The sequence below is a fragment of the Hyperolius riggenbachi genome, chromosome 2 (genome assembly GCF_040937935.1).
Source record: "Hyperolius riggenbachi isolate aHypRig1 chromosome 2, aHypRig1.pri, whole genome shotgun sequence".
Classification (NCBI taxonomy): Eukaryota; Metazoa; Chordata; class Amphibia; order Anura; family Hyperoliidae; genus Hyperolius; species Hyperolius riggenbachi.
The window spans coordinates 364019585-364046741 of record NC_090647.1 but is presented as its reverse complement, the minus strand read 5'-3'; the positions used below and the strand labels follow the sequence as shown (position 1 = coordinate 364046741).

Here is a 27157-nt window from a genome sequence, read left to right as displayed (position 1 = left end):
GAGCAGAGAGTCACTGAGCCGGCTGGTGAGCCGGCTCACGTACGAGCGGTGTGCGGATAACAAAGAACCGCTGGTGAATCAGAATATTCTCTCACATTGCTGTTTAAAGCGGCAATTCTGAGAGGCGCATGCGCGACGCCGGCGTGACTGGATGCAGTCTCGCTGAGCTCCGTGACTGACCGGGAACTTATCGGCAAACTACTGCATTTCTGGCCGTGCTGGGCTAACCCCTAGTAGCCCAAAGCCTCTGGGATATGTCAGAGCAGAAGAAGATTAAGAAAAAGAACAAATCCGCGCATCCTGAGGGCCCGCTCCCGAAGCTCCTTGCACGTCAGCAGAAGGACAAGGCCTCAAAGATGGCCGCTGCCTCCTCCTCCCAAGCAAGTAGCGCTTCCCTGGAGGACTCATCCTCTCAGCCTAGCATCTCACCAGGGGAGCAGAAGTCCGATCACTCGGCTCTGCTCAACTCGATCCATAAGCTCCTTAAAAAAGAGCTGAACGCGGCTGTCTCCGCCATCAATGCCCATATCCAGGAACTCGGTGACAGAGTTAATGTCGTGGAACAGAGACTGGACTCCTACGCTGACGCCCTGAAGGAAGATAAGAGCAGGCTGGACGCCCATGACGCTCGCATGGATCAGTTCGAAGCTAGGCAAGAGGATCAAGAAAATCGGGCGCGTCGCTCCAATATTCGCATTAGAGGGCTGTCTGAAACCTATACGGATCTCCGTGCTGTAGCTCTCAACCTATTCACAGCCATGCTTCCACAGGTGGACCAGGCCCTGTTCCGGCTGGACAGGATTCACCGCGCTTTGGGGAAGCCCCGCAATCCTAATCTGCCTAGAGATGTGGTGCTCCGGTTCCACTACCATGAGACGAAGGAACAGATCATGGCTGTGGCCCGTAATCTATCTCCGCTCCCCGGGGTGCCGGACACAGTCCAGCTGTATGCAGACCTGTCACCGCTGACATTGCAAAAAAGAAGGTCGCTGCGCCCAATATCGCAAGCCTTAATCAATGAGGGTGTCCGTTACTCCTGGGGTTTCCCGTGCGCCCTGCTCTTTACCCTACAAGGAACGGCCCACCGAGTGACCACCGTAGAAGACGGAAAGCACATCCTCCAAGCCGCGAACATAAGGGTGCAGAGCGAGACCTCCACGGAGGCACCCAGAGCCCAACGCCCGGAGAGGGTCTGGCAGACCGTCGGAAGCGGACGGGGATCGGCCCGCAGCTCTCCTTCAGCCTCCCCGAGATAAGTACCTTGAAAGGGGCTTCCCCCTCTCCTCTGATTTAACATTTTATCGATGACTGTGCTGATTTGACTGTGCTGATCTGAAGGGTTTTTTATTAGGTCCCTATGGGATACCAGCTTTTTATCCTAGGGATATGACTTTTAGCCATATGTTCCTTATATGAAGTGAGGCTAACCTGACTTGCTTGTTACATAATGCTTCCTGGAGCTTTCTGCAGAAACGGAATGCCTTTTCCTTTCCTCACAGCTTAAAGAATCTACCCTCATCAGGTCACCAATGCGTACCTCACAGTGTGGGTGGCATGGTGACCGGGAACTTTAGCTCGTGGCTTCTGGACATATCCGCATCGTTTGGCTGCAAGATCAGGCAACCCACTATTCCATGCTCTGTGTATTGTTTATTGGCCTGCTACTGACATTTGCTATCCTATCACAAACCTATAGATCGGCACTGCTCATCACGCATATGTAAAATCCCTGCCTTGTCTCGATTCACGGGAAGTGCTTACAGAACGCTCCCACATACCCAAGATGTCTACAAGATGGGATACTCTACTTTGATATGGCATTGAGAGATTGGAGACAGCTAGCCCACATGCTTTAAACCTGCCTTACTAGCAACCGTTCAGGTTACCCACGGGTAGCTGCATATCATGACCTATAACAGAGGTGAATACCATACGCCCTGGGGGGGCATAACCCTTTTCCCCTTTCTCTCCCATCCCCCCTCCTCTAACCCCTCTAACCCCTCCCCCCCCCACCCCAACACACCCCCCTTCCCTTTTCCCATACCCTTTCCCCTCAGACCCTCCACCCCAGAGCTCAAACCTAAGCTTCTTTAACTCCGGGCGTTTTAGCAGGGCTAGAAGATTTAAACTCTTTAGTAGCTGCCGCCTTCCCGGTTAAGTGATTCATGTTGTCCTCACAGTTTGGTGGATTTGTGGGAGGAATTGGTCCTCCTTTCCCCCCACAACCCGACCAAGCCTTAACTGGCTTCACACCCAGTTATTGCACAGAACAATTGACTTCTGTGCCTACTCGAATTTTACTGTTGTTGTTAATGTTACTGTTGTTTTGTTACTCATTTATCTCTGCTCATGTTGGGACACTGCTTATTTCTGCCCACTTGGTTGATCACTTCCTTATCATACCATGGATTCCCTGAGGTTAGTCTCTCTTAACATAAGGGGTCTCAATTCCCCTAGCAAGCGAAGGAAAACCTTCATAACCCTGCTCCGGCACAAACCAGACCTTATATGTTTGCAGGAGACACATTTCACTGCCACCTCGTGCCCACGTTACTTTCATAAACATTACCTGACCTTTTACCACTCCCAGGCAACTAAAAAGCATAGAGGAACCTCGATTTTTATAAGGAACACACTCCCTCTAGTTGTGGAATCTGTTGACTCAGATCCAGAGGGGCGCTTAGTCTCCATTAAAGGTACCCTAAACAACAAAAATCTCTACCTGATTAACTGCTACCTGCCACCTGAAAAGGCTTTTCGTACCTTCTGTGACCTGCAAAAAAAACTAGAGATTGGTCCCAACACTATTTTTGTTTGGTGTGGGGACTTCAACTTCACACTGAATGAAAAACTAGACAAGTCCAAGCCTTCCACTGACAAACTCTCCAAAAAGCAACGCATTGCTCTCTCCAGGCTATTAGAAACTAATTTCCTTGTCGACACCTGGCGGGAGCTCTACGACAAAAAAAGGGGATACACTCATTTTTCTGAAATCCACAGCACTTATGCTAAAATAGACCATGTACTAGTGACTTCATCCCTAGTTCCCTCATTACAGTACTTAAGGCATATACCCACTAGCCTTTCAGACCATGATATTCTCCTCCTTAGCATAGATCTTCACACCAAACCCCTTAAGCGGCCTTGGTGGAGACTTAATGAGTCCTTGGTTGTTAATCAATCCACCAGACAAGACATAGCAGAACATCTAAATCAATATTTCTCCTCTAATGATGTGAATGATATCTCCCCTGTAACCCTCTGGATGGCCCACAAAGCTGTTATAAGGGGCTTCTTGATAAAAACAGCCTGTACCATAAAGAAACGTTCACTTGAGGAGCTTGACAACCTTCGTTTTAAGCTTCTTCGCCTCCAAAATATCCACCAACAAAATCCCACCCTTTTTATTCTTAAACAAATAAGAGATACCAGGGCCCAGTTAGATGTCCTTCTGGCAAAATCAGCAGAGAAAATGTTAAGATTCACTAAAGCAAGCTATTATAGATATGTTAACAAGCCGGACTCATGGCTTGCTAGAAAATTAAGAAATCAGCAAAGAATAAATACCATATATAAAATCAGGACACCATCAGGCACAATCACAAGCAACCCGGACTCAATCTATGAAGCTTTTCATAAATATTACGCAAATCTTTACAGCAATAAACCTACAGCTTCGAGGGGTGACATTCAAGAATTCCTAGCCTCTTTGAATCTACCCACCCTTACCTCAGATGCTTCTAAGTCCCTAAATAAAGCCTTCTCAGAGGAGGAAGTTGAGGATGTCATTAAAAAGCTTAAACTCCATAAGTCTCCAGGCCCAGACGGCCTTAGTGCCTTGTACTACAAAAAGTTCTCAGCTACTCTAATCCCCTACCTAACGAAATGTTTTAATACACTAAGAGTTAAACCCCTAAGCTATCCCGAGTTTCTCGACGCCCACATCTCTATCATTCCTAAGGAAGGTCGGGATCCTTTAAACACCAAAAACTATCGGCCCATAGCCCTCCTCAACCAAGATTATAAAATTCTAACTAGTATTTTAGCTGTCCGACTTAATGCTTTTTTACCATCCTTAATCCAGCGAGACCAGGTGGGCTTTATACCACACAGGCAAGCCTCAGATAACGTCCGTAAAACTCTTAATATACTTCACCATGTATCTCAATCGGGCCAGCAATTGGTCACCCTTGCCTTAGATATCGAAAAGGCCTTTGATACTATATCTTGGACATTTCTGCTGGAGGTCTTGGCTAGGACAGGTATTTCTGGACCCTTTGCTCACCTGATCAGACAACTTTATTCGTCCCCCTAAGCCCGCCTAAAGCTACCCAGCACTTCATCTACTCCTATAAACATCCAAAGGGGTACACGTCAAGGTTGTCCCCTGTCACCAGCCATTTTCGCCTTGGTCATGGAGCCTTTGGCAGTAGCGATACGCCACAATCCTGACATTCAAGGTTGCAAAATTGGCAAATCAGAATACAAACTAAGCCTATTTGCTGACGATGTGCTATTAACCCTTACCAATCATGCCGTTTCCATCCCAAATTTGCTAAAGCTGCTTAAGCAGTTTGAAGCGCTGTCAGGCTTGGCATTGAACTATGACAAATCTGAGGCAATGTTTAGCAACTTCCCCAGGGGTATGGGCGACTTTATTAGTAGTATTTTCAAATTTAAATATCAACCCCACTACATCAAATACCTAGGGGTTCATATCCCGCATGATACGTTACAAATCTTTAAGTGGAACTATCATCCCTTACTTAAGACTCTCCATAATCTCCTTCTTTCCTGGGCCAGTCATAATATTTCTTGGGCAGGTAGAGTTACTGCTGTAAAGATGACCCTTCTACCCAAAATTATGTACTACTTCCGTACTCTTCCCATCGATGTTCCCAAAAGATCCCTGGCTCCCCTCCAGAACCAGATTTTTAAATTTATATGGGCCAACAAGAAACCCAGAATCAAACAAAACATGATGCTGCTTCATAAAAAAGAGGGGGGTCTTTCAGTCCCAAATCTCCACAAATATTATCTCGCAGCACAATTGGCAATGTTCCCCTCGATTTATGCAGGGGCTCACACCCCTCGTTGGGTAGACTTGGAAAACAGCCTGTTATATCCCATAAGCTGGAGAGGGGCCTTGTGGTCGAATACCGTGGGTTCCACATTAGGCAGCTCAGTGTCTCCTTACACCCAACATTCTCTGAGGCTCTGGAAGAGAGTCAGATTTAAATATCCTCTTCAATCAAGACCCTCCCGGCTGATAGAGTTCCTGGGCAACCCAGACTTTCCAGCAGGGCAGGACGCAGCACAATTCAAATGGTGGGCTCAGAGGGAACTAACATGTCTGCACAAGACACTCATGAAAGGTATAGTCCCTACAAAACGAGTACTTAGTGAGCTTCACAACTTACCGGCTGCTGAACTCTTTAGGGCGCACCAGCTCTATCATTTTATTGCATCATTAGCCAGACCTGGGCAAGAAATCAAGGCAACCTCCTTTGAACTCTTATGCCTCACTGACCCATTACGTAAGGGCACTTTATCTCTACTATATACTATTTTCAACACTAACCCTTCAAGTGCTAAATCTCGCTTTCAAGAAGACTGGGAAGCAGACATTGGCATACCGTTTTCTGATGACCAATGGGTTCAATGCTTCGATACATTATCAAAAGGCAGTCTATGTGTAACTGATATGGAGGTTGCCTTGAGAGTATTGCACAGGTCTTACCTTGTTCCTCAGAGATTGCATGCGTTCAACCCAGACAGATCAGCTTTATGCTTCAGAGGTTGTGCCAATACAGGCTCAACCTACCATATATGGTGGTCCTGTCCCATAGTGGCTAAACTATGGAGGAGAGTAATAAGCAAAAGCAATTCAACACTCTCACTCCACCTACGAACTGATCCAGCTATATGCCTTCTGGGCTTACAACCTGAAAAGATGCCCCATTCCCAACACAAACTCATACAGTTCATTATGAATGCTACCAAGACTTATATTGCCTCGCAATGGCTCAAGCAGACCTTATCCTTTCAATGTGTACTTGCCCGTATCCATACCACAATGATTAACGAAAAGATTAAAGCCAATCTTTGGGACAGGACTCACCACTTTGAAAAAATCTGGCATCCATGGACCCAGCTGAACTCACCCTTAGGGGTCCAGAGCGCTCTACAGGCATTATAATCCTTCCTACTATTGAGCAGAACCTTGTAGACAAAAAATCCCCCTGAGTCCCAACGTGAGCAGTCAAACTTCTCTCCTGTTAAAATTCTTTTTTTTCTTTTTGGTTTTTTCTATGCTTTGACCTGCACACCACATAGTCAATAATGCCAGACCTTCTAGTTGCACAGGCTGGGATCTCGACAGGTTCACTTTTTTGTCAAAAGGACTCCACTGGCCTTCTACTGCTATGTTTCTTAGCTACAACTCCGCTCAGTTCGGTCACAATAGACATTATGTACCATTTGAAGTGTCCCAGCCTGCCTCCCTTAAGGACTATCTCTGCCTTTGGCACGTCTGGAAACTGTTAACCCTGATTCTGCTAATTGTGATTCTATGTGATGTATGATAACGTTATCTATTGTTATTTGATGGTTCTTTATCTCTGCCTATGACTTTTATTGCTACTCAATAAAAAAGTTTTGAAACTAAAGCGGCAATTCTTAGCTCATCAGTTCAGGCGACCCTGCAGAGGGTCGGGGCCTGTAATGTATCCTGGATTTAGGTAACAGAACGCCTGAAACTGACAGGGGAGGCACTGATCGTCTGCCCTGAGGTGTGATATTACAATAAGGTAACTAACATTTTTTCTGATTTTCGCCTCGTAAGTCCTTTAAGTAACGATATTGGCCTGTAACTTCCACATGCAGCAGGATCTTTGTTTGGTTTGGCAATCACCGTGATGTGTGATTCCAAGGATTGGGCCGGCAAAGCCACTCTCGGGTCTCCCTCCGCTAGTCTATTAAATAATTTACATAGGTATGGTGATAGCGTATCCTTGTATTTTTTTATAATACTCGGCAGGGAATCCATCCGGCCCTGGAGCCTTTCCTGCTTTAAGACTCATGATAACCTTCCGTATCTCTAGTTCAGTAAATGGAGCTTCCATCTCTTTTTTCATTTCCTCCGTCAATTTAGGCATATTGGAATTAGTTATATATTCCCTGATATCTGATACATTAGGGGTTTTGACTTTCCCGTCTAAGTTTTTAGTCAGATTATAGAGGTTGTGATAAAATTCTTTAAAAGTGTTAGCAATAGATTCACTCCTGATGTGTTTTTTGCCCTTACGGTCTATGATATGTGAAACATATGTTTTTTGCTGTTGCTGTTTCAGGGCGCGTGCTAACAGCTTACCTGATTTGTTGCCATGTAAGAAGTATGTATGTTGGCATCTCTGTGCAGCTTGTTTCGCTTGATCTTGTAACATCTTGTTAAGTTGGCGTCTAACCTCTAGCAGTTTTAGGAGGATCGGTTCAGTCGGTTGATTTTTATGTGTTTGTTCAAGGGCACAGATCTCATCTAGTAGCTTCTTGATTAATTTCCCTCTTTCTTTTTTCTGTTTGGTACCCCGTGTGATTAAAATACCCCTCATTACACATTTGTGAGTTTCCCATAAAATGGCGGGCGACACATCCTCTACATCATTAAGGTCAAAGAAGTCCTTTATTTTGCTTTGTATCTCCTTCACGTCACCTTCCTCTCGGATCATAGAAGTATTGAGTCGCCAGGTAAATGGCGTATCTCGTTTTGCTTTACAATTAACTGTCATATGGACGGGTGCGTGGTCTGAGTATGAAATTACTCCTATGTCTGCCGTTATAAATTCTGATAATAGGTTGTGGGATATCAAAATGTAATCGAGTCTAGTATATATCCCGTGCATTGCTGAGTAGAAGGTGTAGTCTTTGGTGTTAGGATGTGTCGCCCTCCAAATATCCACGAGTTGTTTATCGTTTATGGCTCGTTTCATCTTATTTAATTTCGCGTATGATATACAGCATTTCCCATGAGAGGTGTCTAGGGCAGGGTTAAGTGCCACGTTCAGGTCTCACCCTAAAATAATACTACCCTCTGCAAAGGCCTCCATTTCTGAGAGAAATTTGAGTAGGAATTTGTCTTGATCCACATTGGGTGAGTATATAGATCCCAGTGTGTACTTTCGGTCTTTAATTAGGCACTTTAGCAGAAGGTATCTTCCTTGTGGATCCGACTTAGTATCAATAGCAGTAAAGGGGAGATCATTACTGATGAGGATAGCTGTCCCCTTAGTTTTAGAATTCGGGGAATTGCTGTAAAAAGAGATGGGGAATCGTCTATTTCGTAATTTAGGGTGAGTGTCTCCCCTAAAATGAGTCTCCTGTATGAAGACAATTTGTGCCCTTTGTGCCCAGACATCCCTCATGAGAATATTCCTTTTTTCGGGAATGTTGAGGCCCTTGGCGTTTATGGTAAGAATTTTCATGTAATCCATATTAATGGTTCAAAGTGCGTAGCTCGGCTGGGGGAGGCGACCAGAGGAAACCCATTGGGTTCAAACAGAAACCCAAACAGTTCTAACACATCTGTAGTTTGCATTTTTACATTGCTAAACTTCACATAAAGGATAACCCCTATCAAAAGGGTTTTAACCATCCTTGCTTCCTGTGTGAACAGGAATCTCCTACGAGGGATATAGGATACCATAAACCGTCGTGAAGAAGGGCAATCCCCTCCCCACCCCAACCACATTTTGTGCAGATAAAGCTTAGATTTAAAATAACATTACCTTGAGTCTTAAACCCCCCCCCCCCTATAATTCGCCCGAACAGAGCAATCATACCCACCTTTTAAGGTGGGCAAAAGTGAACGTGCATCTGGTGCTGTCCCTTTAACAGAACTAAAGAACTGCCAACATACTAGCTTAAAACTAAATCGTAATATAGATTACCACCTGATCATTGAGATTCACCCATGGACCTGTCAATGTAGAAGACAACCCTTAATAGGTTAAGCTACTTGGAGAGATATTGTATATATGAAGGAGAGGGCACTGAGCATGGGTAGGGTAGATGTTACGGACAATATGGTTAATGCTGGTATTGGGGTCTACTATGTATATATGTATCGGGGGAGAGTCCGGCTTAAGAATTGCTGCCTATCAAAGTGTGCTGCGGGATGTATATTCCGGTCTGTCCGTTACTGTCGAGCAGCCGTAGGCAGGGGACTGATCACATAGTGGTAGATAAGAGGTGGTCTCCACAGTGAGACATCCATATAGCCTGTCACAGGTGCCCGGTGCTGGGGGGTGCAAAAATACTTCCCGGGGTATGGGTCGGATGTCACACCACGGGGAACCCCACCCCACTCATTAATTAACTTTCTCCCAAACCTATATACAACATAGCTTCAATCCACAAATAAAACAAGATATGTGTCAGAAGAATCAAATATGCATTATGTGGGCCCGATCTTCAGGCAGCGTGCTTAATTTACTCTCCATAGGGAAATATTCTCCCCCCGTCTCTGTGAGGTCATGTCTTATATCCAGGCCCCACTTTTTAGGCTGTAGAATATCCAGTCCGCATGAGGAAGACAAACAATGAGTGTCAAAGTTTCAGGCATCAAAACAGCTAGTTTCCTCTCATAATGTGCCCCTTATATAAGAGGCGCCTTGTCCCTTCCAAACCCCTATGTCCCCTCTCCAAAGTCTGCAACCTTGCGGCTTTATGGAGAATCCAGCGGGGAAAGTTCGTTTAGTATAAGTTATATATTGGATATGCTATGGTAACATTCCCATGTGGATTCCCCCTCTCCTTGTAGCGACAAATGAAAAACCAATTGAGGGATAAAGGGTGAATAATGTCAAAGTGCGTATGATCCAGGGAAGAACCCATTGTGAGTACTTATCTGTTTCCGCGGACCAATGTGCCATATCGAGCTGCTTCACTCCGTTTGTTGGCGCAGTTGTTGCCGTTTGTCCGGCCTCTGTCTGCGCTGGCGTTGAGGTAGGCCTGTAGCCATTTGATCCGGCTGCCATTCCGGTAGTTCAACTGGTAGTATGTCGAGCTCACGGAAAAGATCAGGAAGGTCTGACGGTAAGCGGAGAGTAAAGGACTTATCTTGCTTAGTGATATGGAGTTGAAACGGAAATCCCCATTTGTATGTGATTTCTTCATCCTGCAGAACCTTCAACAACGGCTGTAAGGCCCTTCTCTGTGCGAGCGTGTTCGGCGCGAGGTCTTGAAACAAGAGCAGCTTATGACCTTAGTGTTCAATATGGCCTGCCTTCCTTGCCGCTTGCATGATTGCATCTTTAATGGTATAGTGGTGGAGGCGGCATATGACATCTCTCGGGGGGCCATCCGGTGAGGGCTGTGGACGAAGAGCCCGGTGGATGCGGTCAAATTTTAAGATGGCGTCATCTGGCTGTTTTAGCAGGGAATTAAAGATGGGCGCCATTACTGGCGCTAGCTGTTGTGTGGAAACAGATTCAGGCAATCCCCTGATTCTAATGTTACAGCGCCGGCTTTTATTTTGTAAATCCTCTAGACCAGATCGAAGTGTGGTGTTCACCGCCTTTTGCTTCTCATTCTGTTCCGTCAGTCTTTATTTCAGCTTGCATGGTGCTGGTTTGGGCCTCAAGTGCCGCTATACGTCCGCCATGATCTATGACCTCTTCTTGTAAGTCTTGGAGTTCCGCTCGTGTAGCGTTGGTAATACGAGTGCCCAGCTCTTCCAGGTCTGCCTTGGTGGGTAAGTTGTATAAGTAGTCTCGAATCTCGCTTAGAGATTTGGCTGTAGACTCGTCTGTTTCCGATCTCTTCTGGGCCTTGGTAGCGGGAGACGAGGTGTCGGCCATCTTAACAGGCGTCTGAGTAGCCTCGTTTCTCCGGAGGTATTGAGTTACCTTGGGGTGAGTCGTCGATGTTAGTTTTCGTGGGGTATCTGTGCCCTTAGTGTTCTTGGACCTTCCTGGCATAATTTGGGACTGGAACGGAGGGAATTGCTCTGTCTAGCGATCTGTTAAGCTGGGGTGAGAAGGGAGCCCTTAGAAGAAGCGTCCTCACGCGGCCATTGCTAGCTCCGCCCCCTTATGTGTTTATTTTAAATAATTTTAATCGCTTCAGGTTCCCTTTAAGGTTTAAAATACCCGCCTCGGGTTCTCTTTAACAATGATCTGTTTACTACCACTCCTTGCCTCCTGTCCCTTAACCAATTCTCTACGCAGTCTTAGGGGGAACAGTGTCAAAACCTTTGCAATCTCCAAGTATACCACATCTTCTGCTTTCCCAGGATCTAAATTTGCAATTACCACAAAAAGCTGAGCAGATTCATGGACAAGACCTGTCTTTAGTAAACGGATGTTGACTGAAACTAAATTTTGTGCTATATAAAATTTTGTATAGCATCCCTTAGAATACCTTCAGTTTACACACAAACACAACTGACATTAAGGTTACAGGTCTATAGTTTCCTGATTCTGATGCCTTTTAATACCCAAGCTGTGGTGCATGAATGTCCATATATTAGGAAATATCAGACAGTGAGGAAATAGACTCAAAGAGGCATAAAATCATAAACTGCATGTGCTGACACAACATGGATGTTGATTTTAGAATATTGCACACAGAAAAACAATCTCATATCTAAGTGTCTCTGCTCTACTTATCTGCTGGCTTAGACTATCCTAGCGCATATCTTCCTTCACCCACCAGAGGTCCTTTGCATGCCACCCCCTTCCCAATCATATAACAAATAAAATAATCCCCTCAATCTGACCAAGCTGTCTGTTCTGAAGCTCATCAGGCATAAAGTATAAGGACACAGGTTTGTGGGTTTCCACTTCAGAATCTTACCATTCTCCAAACTGTACAGCCTTTAAAACCCCCACAGCTGCTGTACTCTCCCAATCAAAACCTTGACCAACGTGATCTGCGTGCGCTCTGGTTCTGTCTTCGAAAAGGACCTCTCTAGGTTCACTAGTGCGAGGCAGATATTGCAAGTTCTTTATCTCATTCATAGATCTGCAAAAACACAAAATAAAGACCATATTAAAAAACGGAAGATAAAAAAAAAAAAAAGTTTACCAAATTGATAAGAGTGCAAGATATACTAACTACCAGGGCTGCGGAGTCGGTACAAAAATCATCCGACTCCAACTCAGTCTCCGCAGTTATGAAACTGCCGACTCCAACTCTGTCTCCAGCTACCCAAAATAGCTCCGACTCCTTAGTCTAATATTTACCAGGGCTGTGGATTTAGTACAAAAAGCTTCCGTCTCCCGACTCTTCAGTTTATAAAACCACACTCAGACTTCGGGTACCCAAAATTGCTCCGACTCAGCCTCCACAGCCCTGCTAACTACGGCACCAAGTGGCTTTCTACTTTTTCATAAAGGTTCAAACCAGGGGCGTAACTAGAAATCACTGGGCCCCCCTGCGAAACTTTGGATGGGGCCCCCTCCCGCCAACCCACCCCCTGCTTTCTCAGGAAACTGAGAACCAATGTTATTCAATTGGCTAGAGCATGTTTTGCCCGTGCAGATAAATACTGACAGCAGTAAAGCATTGCAGGCATTTTCTTTATCAATTACATTAGTTGTGATAAAACGTGCATGTTTTCACTCATACAGACACACATGGTGTACAGAAAACGCATACGGAAAACTGACAGACGATTGTGCTCTCAGCCGTAGCTTATTACACTCACTCTGTCCATCTCTGATGGAACAGAACTGGCTCTGCAGACTTTTCCAGCATCACTACAGAACACAGCACTTGGGGAGGGGTAGAGAGGTTTTGGGCTGGGTGCTGTACAGAGGAGCCAGCTGCACACTGAATAGGGACTATCTACAAATCTCTGTCTACAACACTTTGAATAATTTGTTATCAGTAGCTGAGCAGATGCAGTCATTAGAACAGTTGTGCAGAGAATAGAAAAGTTTTACTCTCCGTACCCATAGTTATCAGTCTCTCAGGATGGGGCCCCCTGTGGCTTCTGGTCCCCCCTGCGGCTGCATCCCTTGCAGAGTCTATTGTTATGCCCCTGGTTCAAACAAAACAGACTCCTGCCTAACAATCCAAGAAAGTTATAGTTTTACTTCATTTGTAATGACCTCATTCCAAAAACATACAACTATCGCTGTTCAACCTAGGAAATCCATGAGGAAAAAATAATGAGTGTGTGTGTGAGAGAGTGTGAGTGAGTGAGTGAGTGATTGAGAACTTTATTTTCTTTCAGACAACCCTCTATAACTAAGTACTTTTTCACCTACTTTTTGCTACAATTTTTAATTGCAGCTATTATGAATAGGTATTTTAAACTTCCCTGGCAGTAACTCCGAGCAGCCCAGAGCAGAAACATTTCCTATGTGAAGCAAGAACAGGAAGTAGAATGAAGCCAGTACAGCGTGGAGGACGAGGCTGACAGCAAGTGAATACTGTATTTACTTATCTCCGCCGCTGTTTGTGCGTTCGTCGCCCCGCCCCCCTTGAAAACTGGTAAAACGAAAGCGGTAACATTTCCTATGCTCCCTTCCGTTTTGGCATCCCACGTGTGATCGGCTGTGTGTATTAGGGTTGCAACAGTATGAAATACCACGGTATGATAACCATAAAATAAACAAAACAGTATGACAGTATTACACAATTATTTGGACCCGCACCCCTTACATTAAATAATAATATGCCCCCACCCCAGTAGTAGGTGGCTGCAGCATAGGTAGCCAGAGCTATGTGTTGGCAGGATAGGTAGCCGCAGCATAGGTAGGCAGGGATAGATGTAGGTGCCCGCAGTATAGAGGGGGGGGGGGGTAAGAATGTAGCAGCGGGGGTGACAAATACTCACTTGCTGGGCCAGTCCTCACGCTTTACTGGCTTCATTCTACTTCCTGTTCTTAATTCCATCTCCTTGCAATAGCGCCCGGGGGGCGCGGTGGTGTCAGGGAAATGTGAGGCAAGAACAGGTAGGAGAATGAAGCCAGTACAGCGTGGATGACAGCGAGCCAGCGAGTATTTACTTATTTCCGCCGCTATTCGAGCGTTCGTTGCTATGTCGCCCTGCCCCCTTGGTTACCACGCCCACCCCTGAAAACAAGATTGTTCATGCTATGATTACCATGCACAAACCACGGTATATCGTCACACCAGTATACTGTGCTAACCAGTGTGTATATGCGTGTGCAGGTAAGGTGAGGTGAGGTGAGGTGAGGTGAGGTGAGGTGAGGTGAGGTGAGGTGAGAGGAGAGAGAGAGAGAGAGAGAGAGAGAGAGAGAGAGAGAGAGAGAGAGAGATATACAGGGTTTAGCCTGTCTAATTCCTCCTCATTTGTCTCCTCTCACAAGTTGTAATTTGATCTCTTCCTTGTGTCACCTGACTGACATGGCAGAGATGTCCAATAACGTCCTGTGCTTTCAAATGAGCTTAACAATATAGCCATTTGGTTCCCACATGCTTAGGCGCTAAGTGCTTCTGCCTTACTGTTCAGGGCTGTGGAGTCGGAGCAAATTTTGCATTTGGGGGGGGAAAAAAAAAAAAAAAAAAAAAAAAAAATGCACTGACTCAGACTCCTAATGAATTGAAACTTATTAATATAGACAATATGATAAAATATATTTCTCAGATAAGTCATCATAAATTATATATACAGTAATAGCTGTGCTTCGCCCACAAAAATGAAATAAACCAATCAAAAATAGTTAATAATAATCGAAACATTTGTATAGCGCTTTTCTCCTGTCAGACTCAAAGCGCTCAAGAGCTGCAGCCACTGGGACGCGCTCAAGAGGCCACCCTGCAGTGTTAGGGAGTCTTGCCTTGAACTCCTTACTGAATAGGTACTTGACCTAGCCAGGATTCGAAACCCTCTCCCATGTCAAAGGCAGAGCCCTTAACCAGTACACTATCCAGCCACACTTGAGCTACTTCAATAAAGCAGTCCCCGTATTTTTAAAGTCAGATATACATATCTGATTGTGACTGTATATTGATGTGTACACAGGAATCTTTTATATATACTAAATAACATCTGTGCTGTAAGAATAATCAGGATGTGTAGCTGCATCACTAAGAGATGGTCAATGAGATGCAAAGAATTCTGCGTTGATGCAAATTTATGCACTTCTGCTCATGAAATCAAATAATTTGATATGTTAAAATTTGGTTTGGCGACTAAAAATTAAAGGGTACCAGAGACGGGTGAAAAAAAGTTTTATACATACCTGGGGGTTTCATCCAGCCCCCTTCAGGCAAATCAGTCTCTCACTGTCCTCTTCCACAACCTTGATCTTCTGCTATGAATCCCGGTAATTCAGCCAGTCAGTGCAGTCCGGCCACGTGCCTCTTCCACAGCCAGGAGCATTTTGCGCAATAGTGCTGCGCAGGTGTAGTACGTTCCTGGCAGCGGAGTGTGTGCATGCGCACTACGCCCGACTGGCTCAAGGACCTGGACCCATAGCAGAAGATCCAGGTGGAGGAGGACAGCAAGGGACTGATTAGCCTGAAGGGGGCTGGAGGAAGCCCCAGGTATGTATAAAACTTTCATCTGTCTCAGGTTTACTTTAAGTTACACAGTAGTACTATACTCTACCACAGAGCTGCAGGGAAACCACTGAGAATGTTGTGCACATTAAACACAAAAAGGTGTTGTCTATCACCCATAAACCTGGTTCAGATTGTGCATGAAGAATGTGTAAAGGAGGAAGAATCCCCTCATTCTTCTGCACAGTACTTGCACATCACTCTTATGCTGGATACACACGTTGCGTTTCCGCGTTCGATTCGATTATTTCCGAGCATTTCGATTATTTTTAGGTCGAATGCCATGTAAAGTATGGCAAATCGACCTAATGATCCATCAACCTGCGAATCGGACATGTTGGAAATAACCGCATCGACGCGGAAACGCAACGTGTGTATCCAGCATTACATGTATCCACAGTTACATTGCCTAGGGCCTGATAGATTTTCTTTGTTCCTGTCTGTAGCTTCTACAAGTACTCTTACCAAGGACTAGTTTAAGGCCTCGTTCACATCTATGTAGTGCAGACGGCCTTGTGATCAGAATGCAGCGCGTACGATCGCACACCATCTGCACTGCTACCCGCTGCACTGCTGATCCCATCCATTGACAGTGAATGGGTCAGCTATGTGCTTGCGGGCAGAATGCACGCAGCAGTATACAAGTGCATCATAGCGCATCGTACTGCTGCGTAGCGCATTTGATGTGAACGGCAGAAGGGCTGTCTATACTCTTCTGCCGTTCTTGCATGTTACCATGTCATATGCGCTTCCAAATGCGCACGGAAGTGCATATGATGGGAACGAGGCATAAGTCTATGACTAAAAGTATTACTTGGTGAAATTTTCCTTCTTAAAAACAGAAAAATTAGCAATAATTCAGCTATAAGTGAACATTTGTGGTTACCCACAATGCACCACTACTGAATATGCAATTATTCCTTTTTCGCCCCTGTAAGCCCGGCAAGCATCCAGAACCGCTGTTGTCTAGCAAGCCTATAGCTTTAAATATTACACAGCAACACCAACCCCACATGTACACAGCCCGTTTCAGCCCTCATCAGTACATGGCAGGGATTGATATGGTTGTATGGGATAGGGTTTGGAATTTGCATATTCAGTAGTGGTGCATTGTGGGCAACCATAAATGTTCACTTATAGCTGAATTATTGCAAATTTCCTTCTGTTTTAAGAAGGCAAATTTCACCCAGCATTGCTTATTAGTAGGAGGGCTTTTTGGTCTAAAAATATTAGAGGGAGAAGATCAGGTGGATAGCCAAGTAACTGGTATTGTTTAAAAGGGAATAAATAATGCAGCCTCCATATACCTCTCAGTTCAGTTGTCTTTTAAAATTCCTAAGCGTTAACAGTTAAGAGATGCATTTTATGTTTCATACTTTCAATTAACAAGATTGTAATATGCAAATTAGAGAAGGAGTCAGAGAAATACTAACCTGAGGAGTCACAATTCACAAAAATGGAGAAGCACCCATGCAAGAAGACCTTTGTGTGCCTTAGCTCATGGTCACAGTACCTAGTGACCCAGTAACAAAAATTCCACGAAGCTGGCACCACCGAATGTAGTAAAAAGCTCTTTATTCAAACGTCATTAAAATGACATTCAGTCAATAATAAAAAAAAAAAAAAAAAAAAAAAAATTTTATTATTGACTGAATGTCATTTTAATGACGTTTGAATAAAGAGCTTTTTACTACATTCGGTGGTGCCAGCTTCGTGGAATTTTTTTTAACCTGAGGAGTCAGATTATTTTTGTATTGACTCCACAGCCCTGTTACTGGCTTTTGACTACCCTCAGCCTGCCGCCTGCAAAGACGTTTGCCTGGATTTTGATTACTCAGCCTGCCGCCTGTCGCGAGTGACAGGGTCAGGAGCAAATGAAAGTGGCTCCTGACCGGCGCACATCGCTCTGCCGTCAGAGAGAGCAGCCTGCGGCGGGGACAGAGCGGCGATGCGTTGGAATGTGTCGTTTTAGCGTGCCAGCAGCCTCTGGTCCTTAAGGGGGCAGAGGCTGCTGGTACCAAAGTGGTTAAAAGGATACCTGAGAAAAATCTGATGTGTCCTATTACTTACCAGGGGCTTCTTCCAGCCCTCGTACAACAACATTTCTTACATTATTTATAATTTAGTCAATGTTTACCCGTTTTAAAATATCTTACCTCATCCTGATTTACATTCTTAAAAATGTATCAGTGATGTCTTCATCAGGTTTATTTATGTGTGCGTACACACAAAAGACAGAGAAAACTCTGATATTCCTCCCAGTTGAAGCATTTTTTTCTCTCTTCTATACCAGGCTTTTTTAACCAGGGTCCCATGGAACCCCAGGGTTACTTAGCATTTTCCCCTTCTGCAATAGTGGCAGGCTGAGAAAAGCTTAAAAGTACCTCTTTGGCTCCCATGTCCTCTTTAATCATTGTATGCTTGCCACTGAGTGTGGTGGGGATAGAGGGCAGAGTATAATATGGCTCACTTTAAAAGGGGGTACTGCACAAAGTAAGTCAGAATAATAAGGAGCAAATTACGGTAATGAAAAACATTAGAATAGGAAGGCAGGATAATGTGTGGTACATAATTAGAAGCTATGTAATAAAGAGTACTGTTATAGGTAAGCACTATAATTGTGGGATCTATGGCAACAAACACTAATATGCCTTAGTAGAATAGTAAACACTGTAAGGAAGAAACATGAAAGGGTGGCTAAACAACAAGGCTGCTACAACGAACAACCACAACCACTATGAAAGACCATGCATCCTGCAAAATAAGTCCCCACTCCCCCAACTTGTGCAGGTGTTCCTTGTGATCAAAAAAGTATTTGATGGGTTCCCCAGGTTAAAAAGGCTGTTCTATACCTTCGACGTTTGAATGGAGATTTTGGCATGTCTGCTGTTGGGATCATTTGCTCTCCTGGCCTCACCCACATAATCGGACCATCGTCACTCTTTGATCTACACTGAAGCTTAAGTGTAGACATTGTTCCCCATGGTAAAGTCATCTGTCAACAACACACATCAAAAGAAACGATTACAAAACATCCAGCGACTTACTACATGGAACTCTGCATCAAGCTCATACACAATGGTACAAAAGCTGATAAATCTGAAAAAAGTAAGGATTCAGCTCATTGTACTACTTAAGAACATCAAGAACATCGGGGGGAGGGGAGCTTTAGGGGGAAGGTATTAAAAGGAACTCCTAAAAAAAAAAAAAAAAAAAAAAAAAAAAAAAAAAAAAGAGAGAGCTCATGAAATAACAGCCCAGGGTTGTGGCTATACTGATAGTGCCAACAGTTTCTCAATCTACCAACCACCATTGGTGTGACCTTCTCCCTGTATGTGGCAAATCACGACTCTGGATTGCTCTGTAGACTTGCACTGTGGAAGAATATGCTGTCCCCAGTAATGTATAGCAAAGACAGCACAGTGAAAAATGTGTCAAAGGACTTTTTCCAGTATTTCACTACGGTCAGCCTTTACTGGAAAGATTTTCCCTTACTTCCTATTCCTGTAAGAAATGTAGTAGGGGTGTCTCGGCACCCTGTAGGAAAAGGTAGCTTACCTCAATGACAAAATCTTTGTAACTTACAAAATATTTTTTATTATTTAGCACAGGACTGTGCTAAATAAATAAATCTTTTGTAAGTTACAAAGATTTTGTCATTGAGGTTTCCCTTTTTGTTTTTAAACGCTTTTATTCTACCAGGGCACCTCTTCCCCCTAATTGCTCCTATTCCTGTGTCCTGCAAGGAATCCTGTAACATGAAAGTCAGTAGTCACTGGGACAGGGACAGAAGTGAGGGAAGCCAAATCTTCCTAACTATCTCTCAAAAAGTAAAATTAGTAGCAGCTGTTTCTGGCACTCTTGGAGATATTTTTCCACTTTCTGTTGGGCAGAAGCTAACTGCATACAGCCTGATACGTGTATGTGCTGTAGTGAGGTCTACAGAGGCGTAGATATACAATACAGTGGGGCTGTACCGGTTAAGCTACCAATATGTGCATAATGGCCAATACAGCAAGTTGGAAGAGTCGCAATATAAGAAGTTGAAAAGATGCCTCACTATGAAATTAACTTTAAAGAGTAACTGTTAGGCATTATATATGAAATCTATTTTCTATTTTAGGCTGTTAGATAGATAAAAAGGATGCTAATAAGGCAATGCAAATAGTTTTTTTTTCCTAAGAGGTTTTTCTCTCCCCATGCCCCCAGGCAGCACGGCCGCAGAACAGAAATGACAGGCAGGCTGAATCAGCCTGATTGGCTGAAGCCTCTGTCACTCTCTGCACTGCGATTAGCCGCTTTGGTTTCCCCATGTCTGCGGTGGTTGTAGCCGCTGTAAGAACGCATGGAGGGGGGGCAGAGGCGATCTCCTGTCACTGTCCTCTGCCCCCCTCCTCCAGTGGCATGTCCGCGCCCCCCCCTTCTGCCGCCCACCACCGCCGCATTCTCCTTCTTCCCCGCACTGAACTTTGGGAGAAGGATAAAGGCGGCGCACAGACTCCAGGAATAATGGTTCCAGCCGCCGGTGGTAGTGCAGAGAATAGATGGGAACGGCAGCGCTTGGATCCATGATTAGGTGAGTCTGTGCCAGCTGCATATATTCTCCCCGCTGTGCTGAGAATAAGTGCGGGGAGGAGGGGGAACGAGTACACTGCAATACATCTGTTATGTAAGTAGAGGAAGTATTTATCTACTTACATATTTTTTTTTTTTTTGGGGGGGGGGGGGGGGGCATGTTATTGCTAATAGTTTCTCTTTAAAAACAGTGCCATTAAGTATGTGAAAAAGAGTATGTCAGCGTCAGCGTGTACTTTAGATTAGTTATTTGAGAATGTGAAATAAAGATTTGGATGTAAACTGACCTTTAAAAATGGAGATTCTTCCAACATGTCTAAGAACTCTGGAAAAAAGTCTCCAACCTCTTCATCAACAGCTCCAACCAGGCTTATTTGTCTCATTGGACCAGCTCTGTATGTTCCACAGCAATACGTTCTGCTGACCTATGGGAAGGACAGACAGAAATGGGGAACATCGTATTAGAGTTTAGAATTGTGTGTGGTGCAGATTTTAAAACAAAAACAAACAAACTTAAAATCAGTCCTGGTAAGGGTTACCATTTACAAATAGGGTAACAGTTGTGCTCACAACTTTAATAGAAGCCGATGTAAATGTATTGCCCCCAATGTACCTGATCAACTCTGATCAATTTTGAGTAATCTAACACAGTTGGCAGTTATCGTAGTTTATAAAATCTCCACTTGAGGGAGAAAAGAAAAAAAAAAAAAAAAAAAAAGCCACACTGCACTGTAAAGGCACCAAGCAGTACAATGCTAGTGGGTGTCAAGTGGGCTATGTAACAACTGAATCAGGGACAGATTTATGGCTTGGCATGTCAAGCCATTATTGACCTCTGTATGGCTATTAGTGATATGCTGCTAGACCCTACAACATTTACGCTTGTGGGTACTCCTTTACAATCAAGAAGGGAAATGCACCAATACAAACGTATGTAAAGATACAAAGAAACAGCTGTGTCATCGGGGTGCATAAGGCATCATAGAACATTTAGAAAACCTAATGTGTTTTCATAATGCCATTGAGGCGTAGCACCTACATCTGTAAATGAATGCAAAAGGTTTTCTTTCAGGTGCTATGAAGTGATACAATAATGATGTAATGCCTCAGAGAGCTACACATGCCCAGCACAAAATCATGTAGAGAAGGTGAATAATGCTGACTTGCATGCAAATTTCATCCATAGATTCCAGCCTGGTCTAGTGCAATCATCCTTTATGTACGGCATCAATCAAATAAGCTATGAGGAGAATGAAAGAGGGTGCACCTGAGGCTTCACTGAAGCATACAGACATAAGGATTCCGTTCATGCAATATGCTTAGAGAAAATTCTGAAAGGACTACTACCGCAACAAATGATAACATTTAAAATACAGTATGATCTCGTTATAATAAACTCGGGTATAGTAAACATTCAGGTATAGTAAACTACCTCTCCAGGACCTGGCCAATTTCTATTATAAGTCTATGGGGGAAACACATGGCAGAGTAAAACCCGATAAACATGTTTTTTGGGCCCCTACGTGACGCTGGCTCTAGATCTAATAAAAAAAATTTGGTGGAGCATGCGTCATATCAGTGTGAAACCCATGGTGTGCTGCAGGGCACTTGCTGCAAGTCCCGCCTGCGGAAGTATCGGAGCCACTCACAGGAAGCGAGTGGCTGCCTCTAATCACTACTGCAATTTGTAAGGAGCTCTGGAAAATCTGCCAGCAATTTGCCCAGCCTGGCTATGTAGCACTAAGGCATATTTAACCTTGTAGTCCATCAAAGGTGCAAGTTTGTGCTTGTACTGTACCTCCAATGGGAGGACAGAGTTGCTCCTTTGCAACAGAGAGAGTATACCAGGGCATGCTGGGCCATTTTTAGGACAATTCACGATATAGTAAAACCACTTTTCCCGGTCCCTTGGCGTTTGCTACAAAGAGATTATACTGTACACATTTATAAGAAAGTACATTTCTCCAAGAGTAAAATGCAACAAAAAAAAAAAAAAATTTACTGTATTTTCCGCCGTATAAGACGCACTTTTTCTCCCCAAAAAATGGGGAGAAAAAGTCCCTGCGTCTTATACGGCAAAAGCAGGGAATCCCTGACTTACGAACGCCCGCCGATACGAACCGCCGGCACATTGGGGATTCCCTGCCTGTCCCTCCTCTCCCGCCACATGCCTGTGCTATCCTCCTCTAATCAGTTTAGCGTGTGTGTGCAGAGCAATCTGCCCCCTGTGTGTGCAGAGCAATCTGCTATGTGCCCCCCCCCCCCCCCGCATGCCGGCGCTATGCCTTTCTAATATACCAGCTTCCGCTATCCCCCTGTAACATTCTGGCCCCCCTCGTTTCCCGGCAGCGGCTTACCCGGTCAATGCCGCTACGAGGACTGCAGACACCCGGCTACTTCATACACGTCCTCTTGTGTGCGGCTTGATCGCGTCATCGCGACGCGATCAAGCCGCGCACAAGAGGACGTGTATGAAGTAGCTGGGTGTCCGCAGTCCTCGTAGCGGCATTGACCGGGTAAGCCGCTGCAGGCAAACGAGGGGGGCCAGAATGTTACAGGGGGATAGCGGAGAGGCCGGTATATTAGAAAGGCATAGCGCCGGCATAGGGGGGGAGTGGAGTTGCGCGCGGGGGGGGGCACATAGCAGATTGCTCTGCACACACAGGGGCAGATTGCTCTGCACACACGGGGGGCTAAACTGAGTAGAGGAGGATAGCACAGGCGGGAGGGGGGGGGGGGCATGGGCACACAGGAGGACACCAGAAATGGCATTTAAAAGTACCCGAGGGAGACGGGGCGCTCAGGAAAGATACAGGAAGTACACAGGAGAAGACATGGAGCACACAGGAGAGAGACAGTGGGCACATAGAACACAGGGGGTACACAGGAGAAGACAGGGGGCACATACGAGAGAGACAGTGGACACATAGGACACAGAGGGTACACAGGAGAAGACGGGGGCACATAGGAGAGAGACAGTGGGCACACAGGAGACAGGGGGTACACAGGAGAACACATGGGGCACACAGGAGAGAGACAGTGGGCACATAGAAGGCCACAGGGGGTACACAGAAGAAGACATGGACACATGAAGCACACAGGACACGTGGGAGACATTGGGCACTCAGGAGGACACTTGGGGGACACCATTTGGGGGAGGTCATGTACAAGATGCTCCTGGAATATGGACGCACCAGGTTTAGTATATACATTTTTTTCCCTGGTTTTTGCCCTCTAAATCTAGGTGCGTCTTATATTCCGGAGCGTCTTATACGGCGGAAAATACGGTACTTTTCTCCTATGTCACCGTCCGTAAGCAATAAAAAACTGACAGGTTTTGGACTGGTCTATCACCTCACAGGGAATTCTCAGCATTTCTTTCATTCTTCATATTTCATGTTGCACATCCAAATACCGTATTTTCAGCTAAAAAAGACACACTTTTAACACATGGGGGGGGGGGGGGGGGAGAAGCAGATTAGGGGTAGCGGGCACATGCTGGGGCAGAAGGGGGACGCATGGAGGCGACCATGTACAAGAAGCTCCTGGAACATGGACGCACCAGGTTTAGTGTATTTTTTCCCCCTGGTTTTTGCCCTCTAAACCTAGGTGTGTCTTATATTCTGGAGAGTCCTATACTGTGGAGAATACAGTAAATAATTAAAAATAGGTAAATTTACCTGTGTGTGGAAGTTTGCAATTGTTGTCGTCTCAATGTCTTTCTTGCCGAGGATCTCCATTTTAACTGGTGTATTTGGAAAGTTAAAAGCAAAGTAGTCCAGAAAATCGGGCAAGTAAGCAGCAGCACCATGCACAATAGCCAAGGCATAGTAGGCTGCATTCTTGTCATTCTCATTAAATGTCTTTTCCAGGAACTCCTCAGCAAATCTCTCCATCTCCATAGGAGACAAGAAGGAAAGTTCATCCATGTAAGCATGTAAAACTGGAGCTCCACCATTTGATTGATTCTCTTCATGCATTAACCTGCTGAACTTAGATTCAGTTTTTAGGATACTTGTACGAATACAGTGCTCTTGATGAGATGCAAAAGGCATCTGAACTTCCTGGGGAACTCTGTACTCTTCAGTACCTAGATCTGACCGGCACAGCTGCTCGTCTTTCAAATATCTGCTGGACTCCTGGCCCATTTCTACCCCCACATCAGCTTGGTCTAGGGCTTCCTGGTTAATGCGGGTCAAGCCAGCACATAATGTCTGAACCTCTTTGTTGTACATTTTTAGACGCCTAACCCTTACATCATCTCTATGCTTCTTTTTCTTTTTTTTCTTGAGCTTCTTAAGAAGTAAAGCATTGTCATCATTGAGTATTCGCTGGGATTTGCCATTCTCATCTGGAAATTCTATGGAAGAAGTACATTTGTATTTAAATAAAAAAAAAAAAAATTCTATAAAAATTAGATTACACAACTACCCATTTCCCATACTCACTATACTTACCCCATCCAGACAATGCAAGTTTAACACAAAATAAGAATTTACTTTTGTTGTAAAGCACAGAACAGAAATAAAAATGAACTGCACTGAAAATAAAGTAATAAATGAATTTATTTTTACAATATTACGTCAGAAATTATTTAGATTTACACTCTGAAAATGATCACAGACAGCACCTTTACTGCTGACGAGGAGCATCAGAATGGAATGTTTGTTTACTCTGTATTCCAAAGCCAGGAGAAATACCTGGTCTCCTAGAATGCTCTGGGATAATTCATAATTATTGTTAGGAAGCATACAAGTAATTAAAGAAAATGTGTGCAGGGTAAAGCCGAAAAACAGCTCACCCTGCTCCTGCAAAAGTCCCCATGGCGTTAATTACCATTCCCCCTCTAGGCTGCCATTGACACTGGGGTACTGACTAAGCACCGCTACACTGTAGCTGTAATTCACATTATGACATATGGCAGCGCCCAAATTTCAAGCTTTTGGGTAGAAGCCTCTGGAGGACCCCTTTAATGTAGATTGTATGCAGCTTGGAACAGGCTAATTAGATGCATTTCCTGCAGAATTTACCCACTTGAGGACCGTGGGCTTTACCCCCCTTAAGGACCAGGCACTTTTTTTCCATTCAGACCACTGGAGCTTTCACGGTTTATTGCGCGCTCATACAATGTACCACCTAAATGAATTTTGGCTCCTTTTCTTGTCACTAAAAGCTTTCTTTTGGTGCTATTTGATTGCTGCTGCGATTTTTACTTTTTATTATATTCATCAAAAAAGACACGAATTTTGTCAAAAATATGATTTTTTTAACTTTCTGTGCTGACATTTTTCAAATAAAGTAAAATTTCTGTATACATGCAGCACGAAAAGTGTGGACAAACATGTTTTTGATAAAAAAAAAAAAAAAAAACCCATTCAGCATATATTTATTGGTTTGGGTAAAAGTTATAGCGTTTACAAACTATGGTGCAAAAAGTGCATTTTCCCATTTTCAAGCATCTCTGACTTTTCTGACCCCCTGTCATGTTTCATGAGGGGCTAGAATTCCAGGATAGTATAAATACCCCCCCAAATGACCCCATTTTGGAAAGAAGACATCCCAAAGTATTCACTGAGAGGCATAGTGAGTTCATAGAAGATATTTTTTGTCACAAGTTAGCGGAAAATGACAGTTTGTGACAAAAAAAAAAAAAAAATGAAATCTGCCACGGAATCACCATGCCCCTCTCTGAATACCTTGAAGTGTTTACTTTTCAAAATGGGGTCATTTGTGGGGTGTGTTTACTGTCCTGGCATTGTGGGGGGTGCTAATTTGTAAGCACCCCTGTAAAGCCTAAAAGTGCTCATTGGACTTTGGGCCCCTTAGCGCAGTTAGGCTGCAAAAAAGTGCTACACATGTGGTATTGCCGTACTCAGGATAAGTAGTAGAATGTGTTTTGGGGTGTATTTTTACACATACCCATGCTGGGTGGAAGAAATATCTCTATAAATGACAATTGATTGATTTATTTATTTATTTTTTTACACACAATTGTCCATTTACAGAGAGATTTCTCCCACTCAGCATCGGTATGTGTAAAAATACACCCCAAAACACATTCTACTACTTCTCCTGAGTATGGCAATACCACACGTGTGGCACTTTTTTGCGCCCTAACTGCGCTAAGGGGCCCAAAGTCCAATGAGTACCTTTAGGATTTCACAGGTCATTTTTGTTTCAAGACTACTCCTCACGGTTTAGGGCCCCTAAAATGCCAGGGCAGTATAGGAACCCCACTAATGACCCCATTTTAGAAAGAAGACACCCCAAGGTATTCCGTTAGGAGTATGGTGAGTTCATAGAAGATGTTATTTTTTTTGTCACAAGTTAGCGGAAATTGATTTTAATTGTTTTTTCACAAAGTGTCATTTTCCGCTAACTTGTGACAAAAAATAAAATCTTCTATGAACTCACCATACTCCTAACGGAATACCTTGGGGTGTCTTCTTTCTAAAATGGGGTCACTTGTGGGGTTCCTATACTGCCCTGGCATTTTAGGGGCCCTAAACCGTGAGGAGTAATCTTGAAACAAAAATGACCTGTGAAATCCTAAATGTACTCATTGGACTTTGGGCCCCTTAGCATATTTAGGGTGTAAAAAAGTGCCACACGTGGTACCCCCGTACTCAGGAGAAGTAGTATAATGTGTTTTGGGGTGTATTTTTACACATACCCATGCTGGGTGGGAGAAATATCTCTGTAAATGACAATTGTTTGATTTTTTTTTTGTTTAACACACAAATTGTCCATTTACAGAGAGATTTCTCCCACCCAGCATGGGTATGTGTAAAAATACACCCCAAAACACATTATACTACTTTTCCTGAGTACGGCGGTACCACATGTGTGACACTTTTTTTTGCAGCCTAGGTGCGCTAAGGGGCCCAACGTCCTATTCACAGGTCATTTTGAGACATTTGTTTTCTAGACTACTTCTCACGGTTTAGGGCTCCTAAAATGCCAGGGCAGTATAGGAACCCCACAAGTGACCCCATTTTAGAAAGAAGACACCCCAAGGTATTCCGTTAGGTGTATGGCGAGTTCATAG

General features: G+C 44.3%; 1 protein-coding gene across 1 annotated transcript in view; it reads right to left on the bottom strand.

Annotated features, from left to right (window-relative positions):
- Positions 1–27157, bottom strand: part of RSBN1 (round spermatid basic protein 1) — a 75378-nt gene that overhangs the window by 23346 nt on the left and 24875 nt on the right. The window contains exons 2-5 of the mRNA XM_068269712.1: positions 23790–24469; positions 20397–20534; positions 18387–18529; positions 11854–12021 (exon numbers count right to left, since the gene is read on the bottom strand). Coding sequence (XP_068125813.1) covers positions 11854–12021; positions 18387–18529; positions 20397–20534; positions 23790–24469 — 1129 coding nt within the window. The remainder of the gene's footprint in view (positions 1–11853; positions 12022–18386; positions 18530–20396; positions 20535–23789; positions 24470–27157) is intronic.